This window comes from Myotis brandtii, unplaced genomic scaffold, assembly GCF_000412655.1.
Source record: "Myotis brandtii unplaced genomic scaffold, ASM41265v1 scaffold647, whole genome shotgun sequence".
Taxonomy (NCBI): Eukaryota; Metazoa; Chordata; class Mammalia; order Chiroptera; family Vespertilionidae; genus Myotis; species Myotis brandtii.
Genome location: NW_005370500.1, coordinates 960083 through 978588, shown reverse-complemented (window position 1 = coordinate 978588; position 18506 = coordinate 960083). Strand labels below are relative to the sequence as shown.

The 18506-nt window shown below is 48.2% G+C and overlaps 1 protein-coding gene across 2 annotated transcripts in view; it reads left to right on the top strand.

The window, feature by feature from the left end:
- Positions 1–18506, top strand: part of CASS4 (Cas scaffolding protein family member 4) — a 39929-nt gene that overhangs the window by 3306 nt on the left and 18117 nt on the right. Inside the window, exons 2-3 of one of the 2 annotated variants that reach the window (XM_005880683.2) lie at positions 477–716; positions 1288–1485. In XM_005880683.2, coding sequence (XP_005880745.2) covers positions 561–716; positions 1288–1485 — 354 coding nt within the window. In that variant the 5' untranslated portion in view covers positions 477–560. Of the gene's footprint in view, positions 1–476; positions 717–1287; positions 1486–9726; positions 10233–18506 lie in introns of those variants that run through there. The other variant, XM_005880684.2, reaches the window with a different exon arrangement.

Genomic DNA, 18506 nt, shown 5'->3' with positions numbered 1-18506 from the left:
CCCCCCCCCCCCCCCCAGCCCCTGACAGAGCCAGAAGAAGCAGGAACGAAGAAGACGCACCAACACTTAATCCAAAACATCGGCTGTTTCGGGTGCCCTTTGCCCTGCAAGTGTCACCAGCCACGCACATTGCAGTATGATATTCTGCTATTCTAATGCTCTTATCTGTAAGACTAGTAGGATCAAAGAACTTCCGCTAGTCCCCACTGTCATAACCTCAGCCTTGATGACTCACTGCTCTTTCAGATGAGTCTGCTTGTTTTCCTTAAATGGAACTTGCTAATTCCATCATTTTCCCCAGTTTGCATGTTAATGGTGTCCCAACCAGGCACAAGCTCTGCCTCTGAACTGACCTGCCCGCCTGGCTTCTCACCTTGCCTTCCTCCTGCAGCCTTTCCGAAATGACCCCCCTTCTCCCATCTCTGCCCTCTCCACCCACCTCCGCTTCAGCCTGCCCATCTCCCTTCATTCTGTAGGGTCACTGTTCCTTCCTTGTTGTCAGCTCCCGTCAGTTACTTGGTCCAGGAAGTGAACTTTCAACAACGATAACAATTTAAAATATGGATTGTCTCCGCCAGAAGTCGGTCCGCTATTTTCGTGGCAGCTCCTTCCGGGTGCTCAGACTTGTGGGGACTGCATACTGGGCAAGCAGCCCACAAGCCAGTGAGTATCATCACCGGAAGGGAGCAGAGAGGCGGCTCGTTGGAGGTGGAAGGGTGGGTTGGTGGGACTTAACAGACAATATAATTCTATTGCTATGGGCTCAGCATAGCCAGGTGCAGTCAGCACCCAGGAAAGGTGACCATCAAGTGTTGGGTGCAAAGACCAGGAGGTGGGCATGGGGTCAGGGCAGGGAGAAGCGTGGCCCCGAGTGGGGAGAGCCGCGGGGACAAGGTCCTTTAGGGCCGTCCCCGGACTTGTTTTCTCCTGGCCGTCACAGGACAGTGTTAGGGGCAGGGAGGGGGAACACGGACCGCTCTCAGAAGGTTGGGCCCGTGTCCTCTAATCCGAGAAAAGAGCTTGGTCTGCTTGGTGTGGGCTGATCCACAGTGTTCGAGGGATGAGCATGCTATGCGCTCACACTCTGAGCTTTTCAAAGTAGGAACTTCCACCTACAAAGCAGAAGAGTGTTGGTGGGTTTTTTCTTTTGTGGTTTCACACAGCGAATGTATGACAATCTCTATTTATAAGCGAAGTGAGCCGTTCAGGCACTGAGGACCGAGTGTGGCCAGGATTTCTGGTCCCCCCTCCTTCACCCTTTCATCTTTCTCTTCGCCTGCTTTCCAGAAAGGGGGCTGCTGGGAGAGTCTGCTTGGCAATTTCCCGTGCTGTCAGCTCCACAGAATTCCATTTCTGAGAACCTGCTCGGAGCATGCAGTGACATTGCGTAACCTGCCTCCGGAGCGGGCAGTATTAGCCGTGGCGCTCAGAGCGACTGTTTCACCCAACATGAGAGGAGCGAGCGGCATGGATGGGGCGCCCAAGGTGAGTGATGGGGGCCTTCTGAACGGGCAGGGGGCAAACAACCGGCAGCGACCAGTTTTTGTTCTGAGTTTAATGTGTACTAGTAACATGTAAGTTTGCGATGGGAAGGTTTCATGTCAGTTTAAGTGTAGAAAGTATTTCAAGCTCCTTACCAGTTTGACTCGGATGAAAATTACTTTCTAGCAGAAACCAGCTTCTGGGGTTGGTAACACAGTCTATCCCTTTGTGTCCATTCACCTTCTAAGAAACTTCTTGAGCGAGTGAGACCTCAGCTCACCCCGACCTCTCCTTTCTTGGGACCCGGAGCACACTCAGTGTCACTCCCAAGTGTCCTGAGGATCCTGCGCTCCTGCCCCTCACCTGGGCAGTCACCGTGGGTGCTCCCCCTGCTACCTTCACGTTAACTTTGGTATTGATCTGTGTGAGCGGAGCTCCAGGCTGGGACTTGAATCAAAAAAGAGTCACTATTTAGGGAGTAGAAATGACTACAAAAAAAATAAACTTGCTCAGATACAAGGAAAGTGAAGCTCAAGGGTTACTTTGCTACACCTTTAAAAAATATAAGTAGAACAAGAAAATAAGGAAATGGAACATTAAGTGGGGAGTCTTCTTATATGAATTAAGTATATGTTACTTATTATTCTAATAACTAGGTGTCACTAGTGGAATGTATAGTTGAGTAACGCATGACATCCTCTTTTATGTAGGTCATGTGTAAATATCTTAGCTAGAATATTGTACACAACTATTTTCTTTGAAAATTTTTTAAGCCCTAACCAGTTTGGCTCAGTGGATAGAGCGTCGGCCTGCGGACTGAAAGGTCCCAGGTTTGATTCCAGACAAGGGCATGTACCTTGGTTGTGGGCACATCCTCAGTGGGAGGTGTGCAGGAGGCAGCTGATCGATGTTTCTCTCTCATCGATGTTTCTAACTCTCTATCCCTCTCCCTTCCTCTCTGTAAAATATCAATAAACTATATGAGAAAAAGAAAATATTTTAACCATGGGGAAAATAATAATTTATATTATTATTATTTATATTATTAATAATGTATATTATTATTATAATCTCATATCCTTGACTGAGATTCACCGATTCCAGCATTTATTTTATACTAGAGGCCCAGTGCATGAAATTCGTGAGTGATGTGGGCCTTCTGAATGGGCAGGGGGCAAACAACCGGCAGCAACCAGTTTTTGTTCTGAGTTTAATGTGTACTAGTAACATGTAAGTTTTCAATGGGAAGGTTTCATGTCAGTTTAAGTATAGAAAGTATTTCAAGCTTCTTACCAGTTTTACTCGGATGAAAATTACTTTCTAGCCGGGGCCTTCCTTCATTCCGTGCCACCCCCTGATGGTCAGTGCACATCATAGCGAGCGAGTGATTGAACTTCCGGTTGGTCAAACTCCCAAGGGGACACTTTGCATTTTAGGCTTTTATATATATAGATGTTTAGATACTGGCACACAGTTATTGTCAACCATTTGAAAACAAGTTGCACCTATAATGACACTTCCCCACATCTGCTAAAAACAAGGACAGTCTCCTACACAACTCCAATATCAGTGTCACATCCAAGACAAATTACCATCGAATTAATAATGCCATCCTAACATTCAGCCCACATTTTCCAAAAAATACCCTTTCTGGCTTTTTTGACTGTTATTTGTTTGTGTGTGTGTTTTTCCAAGACCACATGCTGTGTTGTTTGTCAGCTCTCTGTCATCCTTAATCAAGAATAACCCACTGCTTTTTATTTTTTACATAACATCAATTTTTTTTACTATCCCAGATGTTTTATGATTTAGATTTCTTATGTGCCACCTATTCTGCCTAGCTAATCTCTATAACACTTTGTAATTTGTAATTAACATGTATGTGTGCATATAACTTATATTTGATGCTCCCAGCATCGCCATAAAGCCCTATTATGAATATTATAGAGATAATAATAACTGTCACTTTCTGGCTGTCCATCCACCAGGCCTGCTGCACGTTCCATTACATCCTCGCATCTTCAGGAAGCAGAGGTGTTATTCTTAACCCCATTTTACAGATGAGGAAAGTAGGGTTCATTGACTTGCCAAGGCCACACGCTAGTGAGTGGAATGCCAGGAGTCAGACCCAGGCAGACTGAACCCAGAACTCGGCTCTTAACCAGCTCACTCCCGACCCTCAGACCAGCAGCTGGCAAACTTTTCCTAATGACCCAGATGGTATTTTATGCTTTGTGGGCCACCTACAATCTCTGTTGCATTTTCTTCTTTGTTTTCACAACAAACACTTTAAAAATATAAACTCATTCTTCACTCTCAGATCAGTCTTCCAGATTTGATTGACAGGTCATAGTGGCCAACCCATGTCTTTCTTAGATGCATAACGTCTCAGCCCATGCCGGCTACTCCACCCAATGGTGGAGTCTTGATCCTAGTCCAGGGACACACTCAGGGAACAGTTTCCTGGGTGCACCTATACAACTGTCAAAGCACAGAGAAGATAATATATCTCTAAAGGCTTTTCACAGACATGAGCAGTTACTGAAAAGGGTTGAGCTTCTTGCCTTTTGCAATGAAAAGTGCATGTTAGAGTTGCATTCATGTTAACCATTGATCCATTTCGTTAGTTTTCCTTTTTAATATTTTTTTTATTAATTTAGAGAGAGGAAGGGAGAGGGAGAGATAGAAACATCAATGATGAGAGAGAATCATTGATCAGCTGCCTCCTGCACATTGATTTGCCAATCCCCCTACTGGGGTTCAAGCCCACAACCCAAGCATGTGCCCTGACCAGGAATCGAACTGTGACCTTCTGGTTTATGGGTCGATTCTCAATCACTGAGCCACATCGCCCAGGCCACCTGATTAATTTTAATGCCTGACTTGTTCAGTTGCTGTTTATATGGTAATGCAGTGCTTAAAAGGGCTGTCCTGTGGAAGTGATGCCTTGGGCTTTACAGCAACCCTCACTTGCATCCTGGGGCAGCCAGATGGCCCTTCTGATCCTGACTGGGCTGCGTGCACCAGATGGTGGCAACGACTGCCGTTTCAGCTGTTCCCTGATGTTGCTGTTGCCAACCAACAGTTAAATCTCACCTGTCGCTCACGGGCTTGTTGGACTGTAGCTGATGGCTTCCATGTTCAACGCCAATGCAGAAATGCTACAAAATTAGGTCTAAAACACAAGGTGAATGAGTGACTTTATTATATGGAAGTCCTTGTTTTGGATTTTTGGTCATTGGAAAAGTGACTTATTTTTGTCTGTGTGTGTGTGTCTGTGTGTGTGTGTGTGTGTCCACGCACACACCCCATTAGAGGCAATCTTGATCTTTATGCACAGACATCTTATCTCACTGGGGCAAATGTCCAGGACTTGAAGGAGGATTACTGAGGTGCTTCATCTGTGAGGAGGAGCCCTGTCAGGCTCCCCTTGACCTATAGCAGCTCCGAGATGGTAAGCAAAACATTTTAAAGTCAGTCTTTGTCCAAGAAGGGTCCGTGGGACCGTGGGCGGAAAACTAACTCACCGTGGCCCACAAGGCCCTGCACGGAGTGCTCCTCTCTCGCCCGCCGTCTTGTCTTCACTCATCAGGATCTGAATTTGTCTCCCTTCTGAAAGGTCAGCTCCATGAGGGACACTGGGCTTTCCTGGTCAGTGCTGAATCTCGGTGCCTAGAGTAGTGTCTGCACATAGTAGGTACTCAGTAAGCACCTTGCGTTGGGTTGTGTGTGAATGAATGGGAGGTTATAGGACAGTGATGGCGAACCTATGATACATGTGTCAGAGGTGACACACGAACTCATTTTTTTGGTTGATTTTTCTTTATTAAATGGCATTTAAATATATAAAATAAATATCAGAAGTATAAGTCTTTGTTTTACTATGGTTGCAAATATCAAAAAATTTCTATATGTGACACGGCACCAGAGTTAAGTTAGGGTTTTTCAAAATGCTGACACGCCGAGCTCAAAAGGTTCGCCATCACTGTTACAGGAAGTACAGATGGAGCCCCTTCTGACACAGCCCGTCCAGAGGCAGGAACTTCCTAGTTATTAGTCGTCATCCATGACTCTCAGCCCTCTCACCCTACCTGGCCCCAGCCTGAACTTCCACGAAGCCTAGATTTCTGAGAAAAGGCCCCTTCCTTCCCCCGTGGTCAGATGTGGCCTTGGATTTGAGCTTTTGCAATTGAAGTCAACGTCACGAGGACCTATGGCTTCATCCCTTCATCCACTTCCCAAGGCAGAATATCCCAGGCATAATACCCAGCTAGAAAACACAACTCGCTGTCCGTTATAGCCATCACTCACACATAGTTATTGGGCTTGGAGGTTTGGGTGATCAACACAGAGCAGACATTCAGTGGGGACATATAAAGTCAATAAAAGACTAAATGGGCACAATGATTTCAGGTGGTGAAAAACACCTTAAAGAAAATAAAACAAGGTGATTTGATAGAGGTAATGGACAGAAAAGGGCTTCTCTGGAGACCTGAGTGATGGGAAAGGAGCAAGTAGAGGGAACAGCAAATGCAAAGGCCTGAGGCAGGAGTGGATTCAGCAGAGTAGAGTATCCATAACAAGGTCAGTGTCGTTGGAGCAGAGTACACAAGGAGAGAGAATGGCCAGGAATGAGGTCTCGGGCAAGCAGGGTCAGCCTTGTAAGAACTCAGAAGTGCATTCTAATTGCAAAGGAAGCCACCGGTCTATTTAAAGCAGGAGATGACATGATCTGATTTGTGTTTGTGAGCGCTTACTCAGGCTGCTATGCAACCAGAGGGCTGTGGGCGGGGAAGAGCAGAAGCAGGACGGGGATCAGGAGGCGTGCAGGTGCCTTCCTTGTCCATTGTGGGTGGTCCCAAGCTGTGCTCAGTGGACACGGAGAAGAACCGTTTGCTCTCTCTTTTGAAAAAAAATAAAACGTTTGGTGTTTGAGCTGGTCAGGAGATGCGAGCAGAAACAATAGTAAAGGAAGGTGTAAATAGCATGTATTTAACAACGTGTGCTAGCTACCTTTTTATTTTATTTTTTAGAAACTGTTCCCCTTCCTGCCCACCCCGCCCCACCACCACCTACCTTATTTCTGTTTCTGTTAAGACAATATGCCTTTCATTCCTTCCGCAGATAGTGAGGGCCTACCCCGTGCCAGGCACTGTTCTTCTTTTTCTTTTTAAAGATATCTTTTATTGATTTCAGAGAGGAAGGGAAAGGAAGAGAGAGAAACATCAATGATTAGAGAGGATCATTGATCAGCTGCCTCCTACACGCCCCACACTGGGGGTCGAGCCTGCAACCCGGGCATGTGCCCTTCACTGGAATCAAACCTGGGACCCTTCAGTCCACAGGCTGACGTTCTATCCACTGAGCCAAACCAGCTAGGGCCCTGGCACCATTCTTAATGCCACAGAGGACAAAGGAGTCTCACCCTCTCAGCACTTAATAACTTGTCATGAGAGTTAGTAAAGTGTCCCTTACAGCCCATTATTCTTCCCCCCATAATAACCTTTATTCTCTTAACACTGTATGTACTCGAGAGCTCACTCTTTAAAAAAAAAAAAAAAGCTAAACAGAGCACCATCCCACCCCAAGAGTTAAGTCTGCTGCAAACTCTTCAAAGGAACGTCGCCCCCAGGATCATGGAAACAGGGAAGTGGCCACAGAAACGTAGCTGGTCATTTTGGAACTGTGATGACTAAGGGTGGAAATGACCGCGGCCTGGAGAGGAAAGTGGGAGGCTGCGAACAGAGGCCGCGGCCAGTGAGATTCTGGGCTCCAGCCCAAGGTGCAGAAAGGGGAAGCGAACATTTTAGGAACCATTTCCAAATGCATTGCTCATGAGCCGCTTGTTGCTGGATGGAAGAGGCTGTTGGTACACACGGGTCAGAGTCCGGTGTCCTCCGGGCCTGGGGCCTCTGCCTGGAGGCTCGCAAGCCCTTAGCCCTCCCCTCCTCCGCGCAGCCCACAGGGACCATGAGGAGCTCCTCACAGCGGAGCCCACGGCTCATCCGCAGCTCCCTCCTCCAGCTGTATGTTAGCCAACGTCACTGAGCTCCTCTCTTTACTGTTGCTGCTCCTGAGAGTCGAGAGCAGCTTTTGTTTAACTACTGGCCAGGGATCTGTCTTCCAAAGGAAAGAAAACAGTGGCCCCTCTCCCTTGGTCATATTAGCCATCCGGTGAACAGAAAGGAAGATGTGCCTTGTGCAATGTTCTCTGAGGCTCAGAATTTAAACTCGCCCTGGAAGGGCGCAGGAGTCTGTTACTAGCAGAGTATGTCTAGCTGCTTCTCTCCTGTACCCTGTTCCCAAAGCGAGGGCTCAGCAACTGGAGGCGGCAGGGCCAGTGGCTCACAGGTGCTCTCTAACCTCCTGCTGTGTCCAGGTGAGGCACCACTGACAAGACAAATAAGCCCAGTGAGCTGGAATAAATTCACGCCAACAGAATGGAGCTTAATACCAGCGTGGCCCCTCGCTTGCCCGATGCCCCTAAAAATGACCCCGGCGGAGAGAGGATTCTGTGCGCAAGCTGGGCCTTCATTCCTCTCTGCAATTCCTGAAGTGGCTTCAGATTCCTCCTACCCAATCAGATGGAAAAATCACACCCGACGGGGACACGCGGGATGACGTTGGGTGCGGTACCCGGCCAGGTAGAACAGTTGTTAAGGTTAGTTATGTATTTTACTACTTAAAAATCCTCACCTGAGGATGTGCTTCTCTATTGATTCTAGAGAGAGGGGAAGGGAAAGGGAGAGAGAGACCGAAACATGGAGGTGAGAGACATCTATGTTGCCTCTCGCACGCGCCCCAATGGGGGATCGAACCTGAAACCTGGGTATGTGTCCTGACTGGGAGTCAAACCCACGACCCTTCGGTGCATGGAACGACATTCCAACCCACTGAGCCACCCGGCCGGATGGTCAGTTATGTATTCTCATTCGCATTAGAAAAAGCCAGAACAACTCAGCAGACCTGCAGTTTCATACAGAACACTGCTTCGGGGGCATGTGTTGTTTTTATTAGCTTAATTTAATATTTTAAGTTTAAAAAATGTACAGATGGCACATGGGTGTAGTTAAAGATGCATGAAGTTGAAAAAACACAGTCTTAGCCATGGCCAGTTATGCTCAGTGGATAGAGCGTCAGCCTGCAGACTGAAGGGTCCCGATTCCATTGCGGTCAAGGGTATATACCTCGGCTGCAGGTTTGATCCCTGGCCGTGGCCAGGGCACGTGCGGGAGGCAACCAATTGATGTGTCTCTCTCACATGTACGTTTCTCTTTCTCTGTCTCTTCCCCTCCTTCTACTCTCTCTAAAAATCAATGGAGACATATCCTCGGCTCAGTGAGGATTAACACCAAAAAAACAGTGTTAGACAAAGCTTTCTCCTAGGTGGCGTTGGTATAATTGTTTACGACCAATCTAGTAACACACAGCACTTTCTATTGTCTCCATGCCTTTCCTCTTCTTTCCCTTCAAAAAAAGAAAGAAGGAGGGAAAGGAAATGAGGAAGGAGAAGGGCCTACCTGAGACTTTCTTTAATCCCTCTGATGGCTTTCGAGAATGGAGAGACGAGAGTAAGAAGGGAAACATAGAATGTCGGCAGCTGCAGCTGGATGGGACCCTGGACGCTGCCTCACTTTCAGAGGAGGAAACGGTTACTCGCCCTCCTCCCTCCATGAGGTTCTCACAAGCAAAGACCGAATCCTCAACCACTGGCCTCACTCTCCTGCAGCACTGCCTGCACCTCCTCTTTCCAACCAAGTATCTTAAACAGCAACCCAGGCACTCCGCTGCGGCTACGAGGAGTGGACCTGGGGGAGGCGGTGGTGGGGAGACACTCTGGGATCCAGGGCACTGCTGGCTGCAGAAGACGGTTTGGTAGAACATGGGCCACCATGGGCCACATCCAGAAACCTCAATCAAGGCCCGGGCCATCTCTCCTGTGGCGTCACCTCAGTCCTGAGCTTAGATCAAGCACCTGGCTCACCCCGTCGCCCCAGCACACATTGTCAGACACGCAGTGGGGTTAGCAAGCGACCATGGAATCTCTGAGGCCCTGACAGCGCATTTCCTCAAGCTCCCCACGAACCGGAGGAGGGTGTTCATTCCAACAAGACCCAAACCTGCTGGAAAACCGCAGTATTGAGGCATCAGGGAAGAACACGGCTCATTGCCAGTGGGTGGCTTGGGAATTTTTCTGGCCACAGCCTCTTCCTCAAAGTTTCTCGAGTGGGCAGCGCTTTCTGTGGCTGCGGAAGTCCCTCAATGCGGGGCCTTTCACCGGAACCACCAGCAGGAATCCAGGAGGGGTCCCCATGCAAAGTGAGGGTGGAGAAATCAGTTAAGGGTTGTGCTTGTTCACGGAATCCAGGGTCACTTGTAGAGGTGTTCACATTTTTCTTTTTCTCTCGGATCACATCTCATTTCCAAGTTCTCCAGGTTTATTCACTTCTTTGTCCCCAGTGCCTGTAGATAAATTTGCCTCAGTGGCCATTTGCACCCGGATGGAGGGGAGGGGCGGTCGGGAACGTCCAGGGAGTGTGTTATGAACTGACCCCATCCCTCCCCGTGGCCGCTGGCTTCCGCCCAGACGCCCGTAAGGACAGCTGCGGAGGATCACACTTGTGCCCAAGTGTTTTAGCCCTGGGCCTCCCGGCATTCCCGCACAGCTGCCACAGAGTGACTCCGCCGGAGTTTCCCAGGTCATGGAGCAATCACCTTTACGAATAATTCTTTAAAGGATGAAGGTGAATGTGAGTATCTGAGTTTCTCTCCTCTGGCGTCCACTTCCTGCTTGGGGCTCTGAGTTAGTGGTGGGAAGGAGCCCATTATTTGGTATTTCTTGATTTTCCCCCTTAAGTTTAGGGAAGTAGTAGGTTAAGATGTTTCAAAATTATTTCACACCAGTGGCAATAATTGAAAGTTGTTAATGTTCCAGGTTCTGAAATGAAAAAGAGAGAATTTATATTATGTTTAAAAAGTTATATTCTACTCAGTTACGTTTTTCTCTTTTAGCTTAAATGTTACTTTACATATAAAAGTAATTGGGGAAAGGGCATTTCAGCTCCATGACTTCGACCGTTTCCTGCACACTCTGGAGCCTCTCGTTCTAAAATGTTTCAACTTTTCCAAAAGGAGAACTCGGTGTTCCCAGCGTCTCTGGCAAACCAGGGTCGGCCGCAAAACCACAGCAGTTTTCTCTCAGCGTCTCTCGTGTAAATCTCTGCTCAGTTGTTTCAAAACAGCTCCAAGAGCAGCAGCTCTTCTTATGTTGGAAGATGATACAAGAACTTATTAGCTGTCACCTCATTATAAAAACTTTGTGAGAATGAAGCACAGATGGGGGTGGGGGTGGTAAGGAGGGGAGAACTGTGTCAAGGCCACAGCCTTGCACACGGATTCCCTCTGCCCATCAGCCTGACACACCTGAGGGAAGTCACTTAATAGATTTGCAAACCTCAGGGCTCGTTGTGACAATGAGACACACCATGCTGCTGTCTGAAGCGACGTGGCTCCTGTCACTTGTGGAATTCTACTTTTAAACGTTACTATGGAAAGCTGCAATCACAAGGAAAACAAGTCAAGGTCACGCTTCTTTCTTGGACACTGTGTCAGAGGGAGACGGTTTAGGAGGAGGGAAGGGAGAGGGAGGGGCAGAAGGAAGACGGTGAGATGGAGGGAAAGAGAGAAGATGAGCGATAGACGAGGCGAGAAGGGAGAGGAGGTGGCAGGTCGTGTGGTATTGCCATCTCACCCGCAGACCTCACAACACCCACATGCAAGGAAAGGAGCAACGGGTCACGCCTGCTGCCTCCCCCCATGTCACCCACGTGCGACACAGCTCTGGTGCCCTGCACCTAATTTCCCATGTTGGCAGCATGTCCCCGCAGAGGAGGCCCTCCTGTCTGGTCCGCTGTTTGTGCAGGACCCAGATCACTGTGCAGCTGGCCAAAGGGAGGCGGCATGGCGGTGGGAAGGGCAGCGCGCCACCTGTTGGCCTGGACCTTCAGCCGATGTCCAGCTCCTGTGGTTCCCAGGGCGCCTGCAGGGAGCCCCTGCTGAATCTCCCTCCCGAGGCCCGAGGCCCTCGCTGCCGCCTTCTCTGTGTGCCTCAGGCGGGCCCTGCTCTGGAGGAGCTGGAGAGAGGAACAGACAAGGTCAGCAGATTCTGAAAAGCCGCGCACCCGCCAGAGCACTTCTCAGCATCTCCCGTGGCGGGATTAGCGGTGGGGCCAGGGGAGCTGTGTCCGCGGTGTGAGTTGCCCTGAAGTTCAAGAGGGTTTCCCAGGTGCAAGGTGCCTCTGTGTGCCAAGTGCTCTCGGCCAAGGTTAAGACTGGCCGGGAACTCGGGTTCCCGTCTGTCGAGTCTGGGAGTGGGTTGGGCATAAGCAACAGTGACCCCTCAGAGCTTCAGGTCACCAACGTGGAAGCCGTGTTCTTCCAACAGGAAAGCATCCTTATTAAAAACTAGATTTTTATATTGAAAAAGCAAAACACGTGCACGTGGTTTACACAATTTAAACTGCACCAGTGAACACAGACTGAAAGCATGTTTTCCTTTAATTCCAAATCTCTAGTGTCCTGGGCTCTGGTTCCCCGGCCAGAGGGGGAGAACCAGTGGCTTATGTAAACCGTCCAGAAAGATGCTACATTCATAAAAGCACAAATGAAGGCATAGGATACACACAGTTTCTCATCTTGCTTTTTTTTAAGTGAATACTCTATTTTTACATTGTTCTAGGTCCGCTCATGAAAACCCTACCTTGTTCTTTTTTCATGGCTGTATAGTATTCCATTATACAAATATATCATTTTTTATTTAGGTTATTTCCTGAATTTTGGTGCAGAATTAAATTCTGGTAAATAAACCCACAACTGAACCAAGTGAGCTAAAATGTTTTTAGCCGCTTGCCATCCCTCTCTCCAGCGGCACACCCTGTCATGCACTCATCCATTACCGTCTGCGCTGGAGTCTAAACACTGATTTGTAAGCTAAAGAGCCGACTCTGGAGTCAGAACGGCCCATGTTCCAATCCTGGTTCTGTCCCTTTCTCTCTGAGCAACCTCGAGGTACTTACTCTGCCCCCACTCCCCTGTGCTAGCTTCCTCACCTCTTAAATAGGATATTAGTATCAGTACCTGCTTCAAGGGACAGTGAATCTCAAGTGAGATGATCAATGCTAATGATCGAAATCCCTGACTGAGTCTAAACTGCAAGGCCTCCTTATTAACAAGGCATCGGCTAAATAGTCAGCAACAAAACTACACGGTGCCTGACTAATATCCATCCGAAAGGCTAGAGAGGATGTAGTTGCTCTTGGATTAATTTATAGGAAAATAATCCAGCCGACACCGACAGTAGGTAGCTAAGAAGTCTTCAGTGTGTGGGGTTTGCAAAGCCCAGATCCTTCCCAGGTCTTTGCTGCGACTCCTTAGTAAGTGTCTACCGCTCTCTCCACTTTCCCCAGGTTACTTCACAGAACACTGCTACCCTTCGAAATCGTGTAGATTCTCTGTGTCTTCTTCTGAGCTGTCCTTCCTCTGTCTTCCTTCCCCTTTTTGGAAAATGTGGGTGGGAAAATGGAGGTGGTGAGGGAATTTTTCTTATGTTCTTGGAACTTCTTTTTTTTTTTCTTTTTAAAACATGATGAGCTTTTAAAAAAAGGAAACATTCACAAGCCAGCACATTGCAGCATTCTGTGCGCTTTGATCTTTCCGAGCCTGCCCTTGTATTTTCATAACATGAAACGCGTCCCAGCACATTCCAGGGGAGAAGGCTGTCTTCACAGATGATCAGAGAGCTTTCTGGCTTCTGCACCGATGCCTGGGGTTCCCAGGCTGGGCCCAGCCGCCCTGGGAAGAAAAATACATCGCGATTAGTTCACTGATCTCAAAGCAAAGGCTGCCTGGGGGACTTGCGGGGTTCACAGTTCCAGGCAGCGGAGGATTTGAACTAGTTGCAGTGTGTGCGTTTAAGAACGTTGTGATTTATCTATAGCTACTCTCCTGCGGCCCTTCTGGGGAATGTGAACACTTCTGCCGCCTTCCCCTGAGACGGACAAGAAATTCTTGCAAGTCAGTCATGGAATCTGTGAGAAGGAAGTTAAAATGCCTAACACGGACTTTTTCAAGGGATTTTAATAGAAGGAAAATGTTCGTCTGGTTAACATTGGGGTTCCATGATGTAGAGAGCAGGGGCCCAGCACTCACTTGCGCACAGGGCCCTCCACTCCCCACGGTCTCTTGTCTGGGGGCTTGTCATTGACTGCTTCCTGCTGGGAGCTGTGACCGTGCAAGATGATTGGCCACGGAAATGATAGCATTTGGTGACTGATGGGAACCATCTGAGGATGTCCACGCTCCTATCCCCGGCAGCAGCCTTTGATCTGAGGAGTGCAGGGTTGGAAGGGGAGCACTGTGAAAAGAGGGAGCAGCGGGCCTGGGCCCGGGGCTGATCTGACCCCAGGAGGGACAGAGGGAAGCAGCAGGAGAGGACAGACTGAGCCGCGGCCTGGGAGCAGCCTGCGGTCCTGGACACGACCCAGCAGTGGCTGCGGGTGGGTGAGCCACCGCGGAAGACAGAGTAGAGACCCTGTCCCTCTGCTTCCTCCTTGTCGGATCCCCTGTGAGTTTCTCCTCCTGTTTCACCCTGCCCATCTCACAAGACTCACCTCCAAGGTCACGTGCAACTTTCACCACCTCCTCCCAACAGCCACTCTGAATCCACCCTCAGCTGAGCCCTGGGCATGGCCCTCAACCGGGCCCTGACTCGCCCTGACTTCCCCCTGACCCCGTCCCAGCAGCCAGATATAAACAGCAGCCAACACAGAAATCGAGCCCCAGGTCCCCGTGAACGTCTCTGCAGCAGCCTGCTCATCTTTCAGTTCCTTTAACTCCCCACTGCCCACTTCACACTCACTCCGCTCTTCCACATTTCCTCTCTCTCCCACCCTTGATCAAGTTCCTACTCACCCCCAGTTCCCACTTCCACAGCCCCATTCCCAGGGAACTCTCCCTAAGCCCTCGCCCATCATCACTTCCCAACTGCACCCACAGTTTCTCATAGCTTCTCGTGTTTTCCTTCATTGCTCTTATGAGAAGTAGAAGCCCTATACAGTTGGCATCCACTTATGTGCAGATTGTGTGTGTTTTTTTGCTTTGGAATCAGACTTACTTCATTTTATTTTTTTATAATTAAATCTTTATTGTTCAGATTATTACATTGGTTCCTCTTTTTTCCCACCTTAACTCCCCTCCACCCAGTTCCCACCCCACCCTCCGCCCTCACTCCCCACCCACTGTCCTCATCCATAGGTGCACGATTATTGTCCAATCTCTTCCCGCATCCCCCACACCCCTTACCTCCCCCCAAGAATAGTCAGTCCATTCCCTTTCTATCTCCCTGATTCTATTATAATCACCAGTTCATACTGTTCATCAGATTATTTATTCACTTGATTTTTAGATTCACTTGTTGATAGATGTGTATTTGTTGTTCATAATTTGCATCTTTACCTTTTTCTTCTTCTTCCTCTTCTTAAAGGATACCTTTCAGCATTTCATATAATACTGGTTTGGTGGTGATGAACTCCTTTAGCTTTTTCTTATCTGTGAAGCTCTTTATCTGACCTTCACTTCTGAATGATAGCTTTGCTGGATAAAGTAATCTTGGTTGTAGGTTCTTGGTATTCATCACTTTGAATATTTCTTGCCATTCCCTTCTGGCCTGCAAAGTTTCTGTTGAGAAATCAGCTGACAGTCGTATGGGTACTTCCTTGTAGGTAACTGACTTTCTTTCTCTTTCTGCTTTTAGGATACTATCTTTGACTTTTGCTCTTGGCATTTTAATTATGATGTGTCTTGGTGTGGTCCTCTTTGGATTCCTTTTGTTTGGGGTTCTCTGTGCTTCCTGGACTTGGAAGTCTATTTCTTTCACCAGGTAGGGGAAGTTTTCTGTCATTATTTCTTCAAATAGGTTTTCAATATCTTGCTCTCTCTCTTCTTCTGGCACCCCTATAATTCGGATGTTGGTATGCTTGAAGCTGTCCCAGAGGCTCCTTACACTATCTTCGTATTTTTGGATTCTTTTTTCATTTTGCTTTTCCGGTTGGGTGTTTTTTGCTTCTTCGTATTTCAAATCTTTGACTTGATTCTTGCTACCCTCTGGTCTGCTGTTGGGAGTCTGTATAATATTCTTTATTTCAGTCAGTGTATGCTTAATTTCTAGTTAGTCCTGTATCACAACATCGAGGGTCTCATTAGTTTTCTTGAGGATCTCACTACATTTATCAGCGGTCTCACCAGTCTTTTTGAGGGCCTTACTAAATTTATCGGTGGCTTCTAGACAGTTCTTTAAAGACCTTAAAAGTGTGGTTTTGAACTCTATATCCAGCAGTTTGCTTTCCTCCATTTCTGTCATTTGTGTCCTGTTTCTTTGTCTCGGCATTTTTTATGCTTCGCTGTGTCGATAGAGTGCCTTTCTGTGCTAAGTGTCCCAATTACCTGAGGTAGACACTCTTGGTGCACCCCCTTGTGGGCTTTGTGCACAGTCTTGTTGTAGTTAAGCCTTGATTGTTGTAGTTATCACTGGGAGGAATTGACCTCCAGGCCAATTGGTTGTGAGAATCAGCTGTGTCTGCAGTGGGAGAACTTCTGTGCTGGAGACACCCTTATGGGGCAAGACTTGCTTCAGTGGGGCTTTGGTGCTCACTGAGTCTGCCCCCTGAGTGTGTCCTTTATGGTTCCACGGAGCTGCAAACTGGATGGTCCCACTCTGACCTCTGGATTTCCTGCCTCCTGGATCTCTAGGGCGGAGCTAATCTAGCCTTTGCCTGAGGCTATCCAGCAAAAGCCTCCCTGCAGGGCTTGGGCGGGGCAGGTCCCAGGGGATCAATAGGGCTGGGCTAGTAGTTATGGCTCCTCTCAGTCTTGCCCTCAGAGGCTCTGCTTCTCAGTGTCCCGGTAATCACTGCAAGCCCCTCGGAGAGAAAGCTGCCCTCGGGTTCCGATCGATGCCAGACAGTCCCGCTTCTCCCGTATGAGTCTGGGTCCCTAGAGACTCGCCCGGAACTGGAGCTCAGAGCCTGAGACTCACTCCTGATTGAAAACGACAACCGCGCCCTCAGTCGCCAGCCCGCTCCACTTGCACCTCTGCACCTTAGTATTTTACTTCCGTACTGCGCCTCCTCTGAGTCTCGGTATGCTTTTCTCTTTCCTTCTAGTTGTAGAATTTCCATTCAGCCAGTCTTCCTATGGTTCTGGCTGATGTCCGTTCCGTCTTTTAGTTGTATTTTTGAAGTGGTTGTTCGAGACAGCAAACTCCGGTGTTTACCTATGCCGCCATCTTGGTTTCTCTGCAGATTGTTTTCAATGAATAATGGAACAGTGTTTTCTCAAAAACAGTTTCTTTTCTGCCGCTTACTTTGTTATAAGAACACTGCATAATATACACAATATAAAAAATATGTGTTCATTGACTGTGTTAGCAGAAACGCTTCTTCTGCTCAACAGTAGGCTATTAGTAGTTAAGTTTTGGGGGAGTTAAAAGTTATGTGTGGAATTTTAACGGGGGCGGGCACCCTGACCCCTACATTGTTCAAGGGTGAACTGTATCTACAGTATTTCTTCTTTGCCAGTGTATTTATTTTTTATTAGAGTGAGTGTCCTCCACTGGAATGGGCATTGGGGTGAGATTAGGAACCGATTTGTTCACCACCATATCTCCAGCACAGCAGTGGGCACAGAGTAGCTGCTCAGTATGATCTTGATGAATGAATGAATGCGTGAATGAATGGATGAATGGATCCCAGGATTCTCCAAGTATAGCTCATTACCCCCAGAGCTGATCGCTGATTCAGCAGAGTTGAGCACATTGCATCCGGCAGGTGTGTGAAGGCCTCCCCGGGGAGGTGAGCGTCCCCATGAGAACAGGGAGCCTCTTCTTTGCCTTTGTTTCCCTAAGCTCCCTCCCCTTCTGCCTTCCACGTGTTTATTCATCTTCCTTTCTCCTCTCCCAGCTGTCGTATAAAGTGGGCATTTGGAGGAAATGCCCTTTTGGGGGGAAATTGGTTAAGAAGGTTTCTTCCATGGTACCCAGAATCTAACTAGCTGTGTGTCCACAGGGAATAAGAATATAAATATATATCATTTTTCATCTCAAATATTTATACAAATGTTTCCAAATTAACACCTTATTGAAAAATACAGAGGCAATTGTGATTGTTAGGAGGTTCATTTGCTGAGGCTTGTCGATTGCGTCCATGTGTTGTCCATACAGAGGACAATGTTTGCTGCTCTTTTCTTGTTCATCCCACACTGCTGGCCTAGAGAATTACCAGCTCTCAGTCCCGTGAGGATGGGGAGGAGGAGTGTAGCCTTGTGGTGGTCAGGGATGGCCTCTGCAGAAGGCAACTCCTGAGCTGAGATCCGGAGGAGGAGCTAGTCATGCAAAGATCTGAAGGAAATAGTTCTTGGCAGAAAGAGTAGCAAGAACAAAGGTCCTGGGGTGGACATAAGCTTACCAGTGTGTCTGAGCAAAGTAAGAAAGCAATGTGGCTGGAGGGAAATTAACAGGAGTAGCGGGCCAGGCAGGGCAATCAGGTGGGGAGTTTAGGTTTTGTTCTAAGCAATTGAAGGTTTTTAAACAAGAAGTCAACCGCTGTTATCTATATACTAGAAGCCCACAACAGTAGGCCTTCCTTCCCCCGGCTGCCGGCACCAGCTTCCCTCTGGCCCCTGGGACCCGAGCTTCCCTCGCAGCCTCAGCTTCATCTGGAAGGTCATCCAGAAGGGTGTCCAGACTAATTAGCATATTATGCTTTTATTATCTACACTAATAAAAGAGAAACATGGTAATTAGCGTACGACCGCTACCCTTCCCATTGGCTAATCAGCATATCCTTATGCAAATTAACTGTCAGCCAAGATGGCGGCCGGCAGCCAGGCAGCTGGAAGCGAACATGAGGCTTGCTTGCTCCAGTGACTGCAGACTCAAACGTTCCCCGCCTGACTTGCCGGCCTCTGAGCTG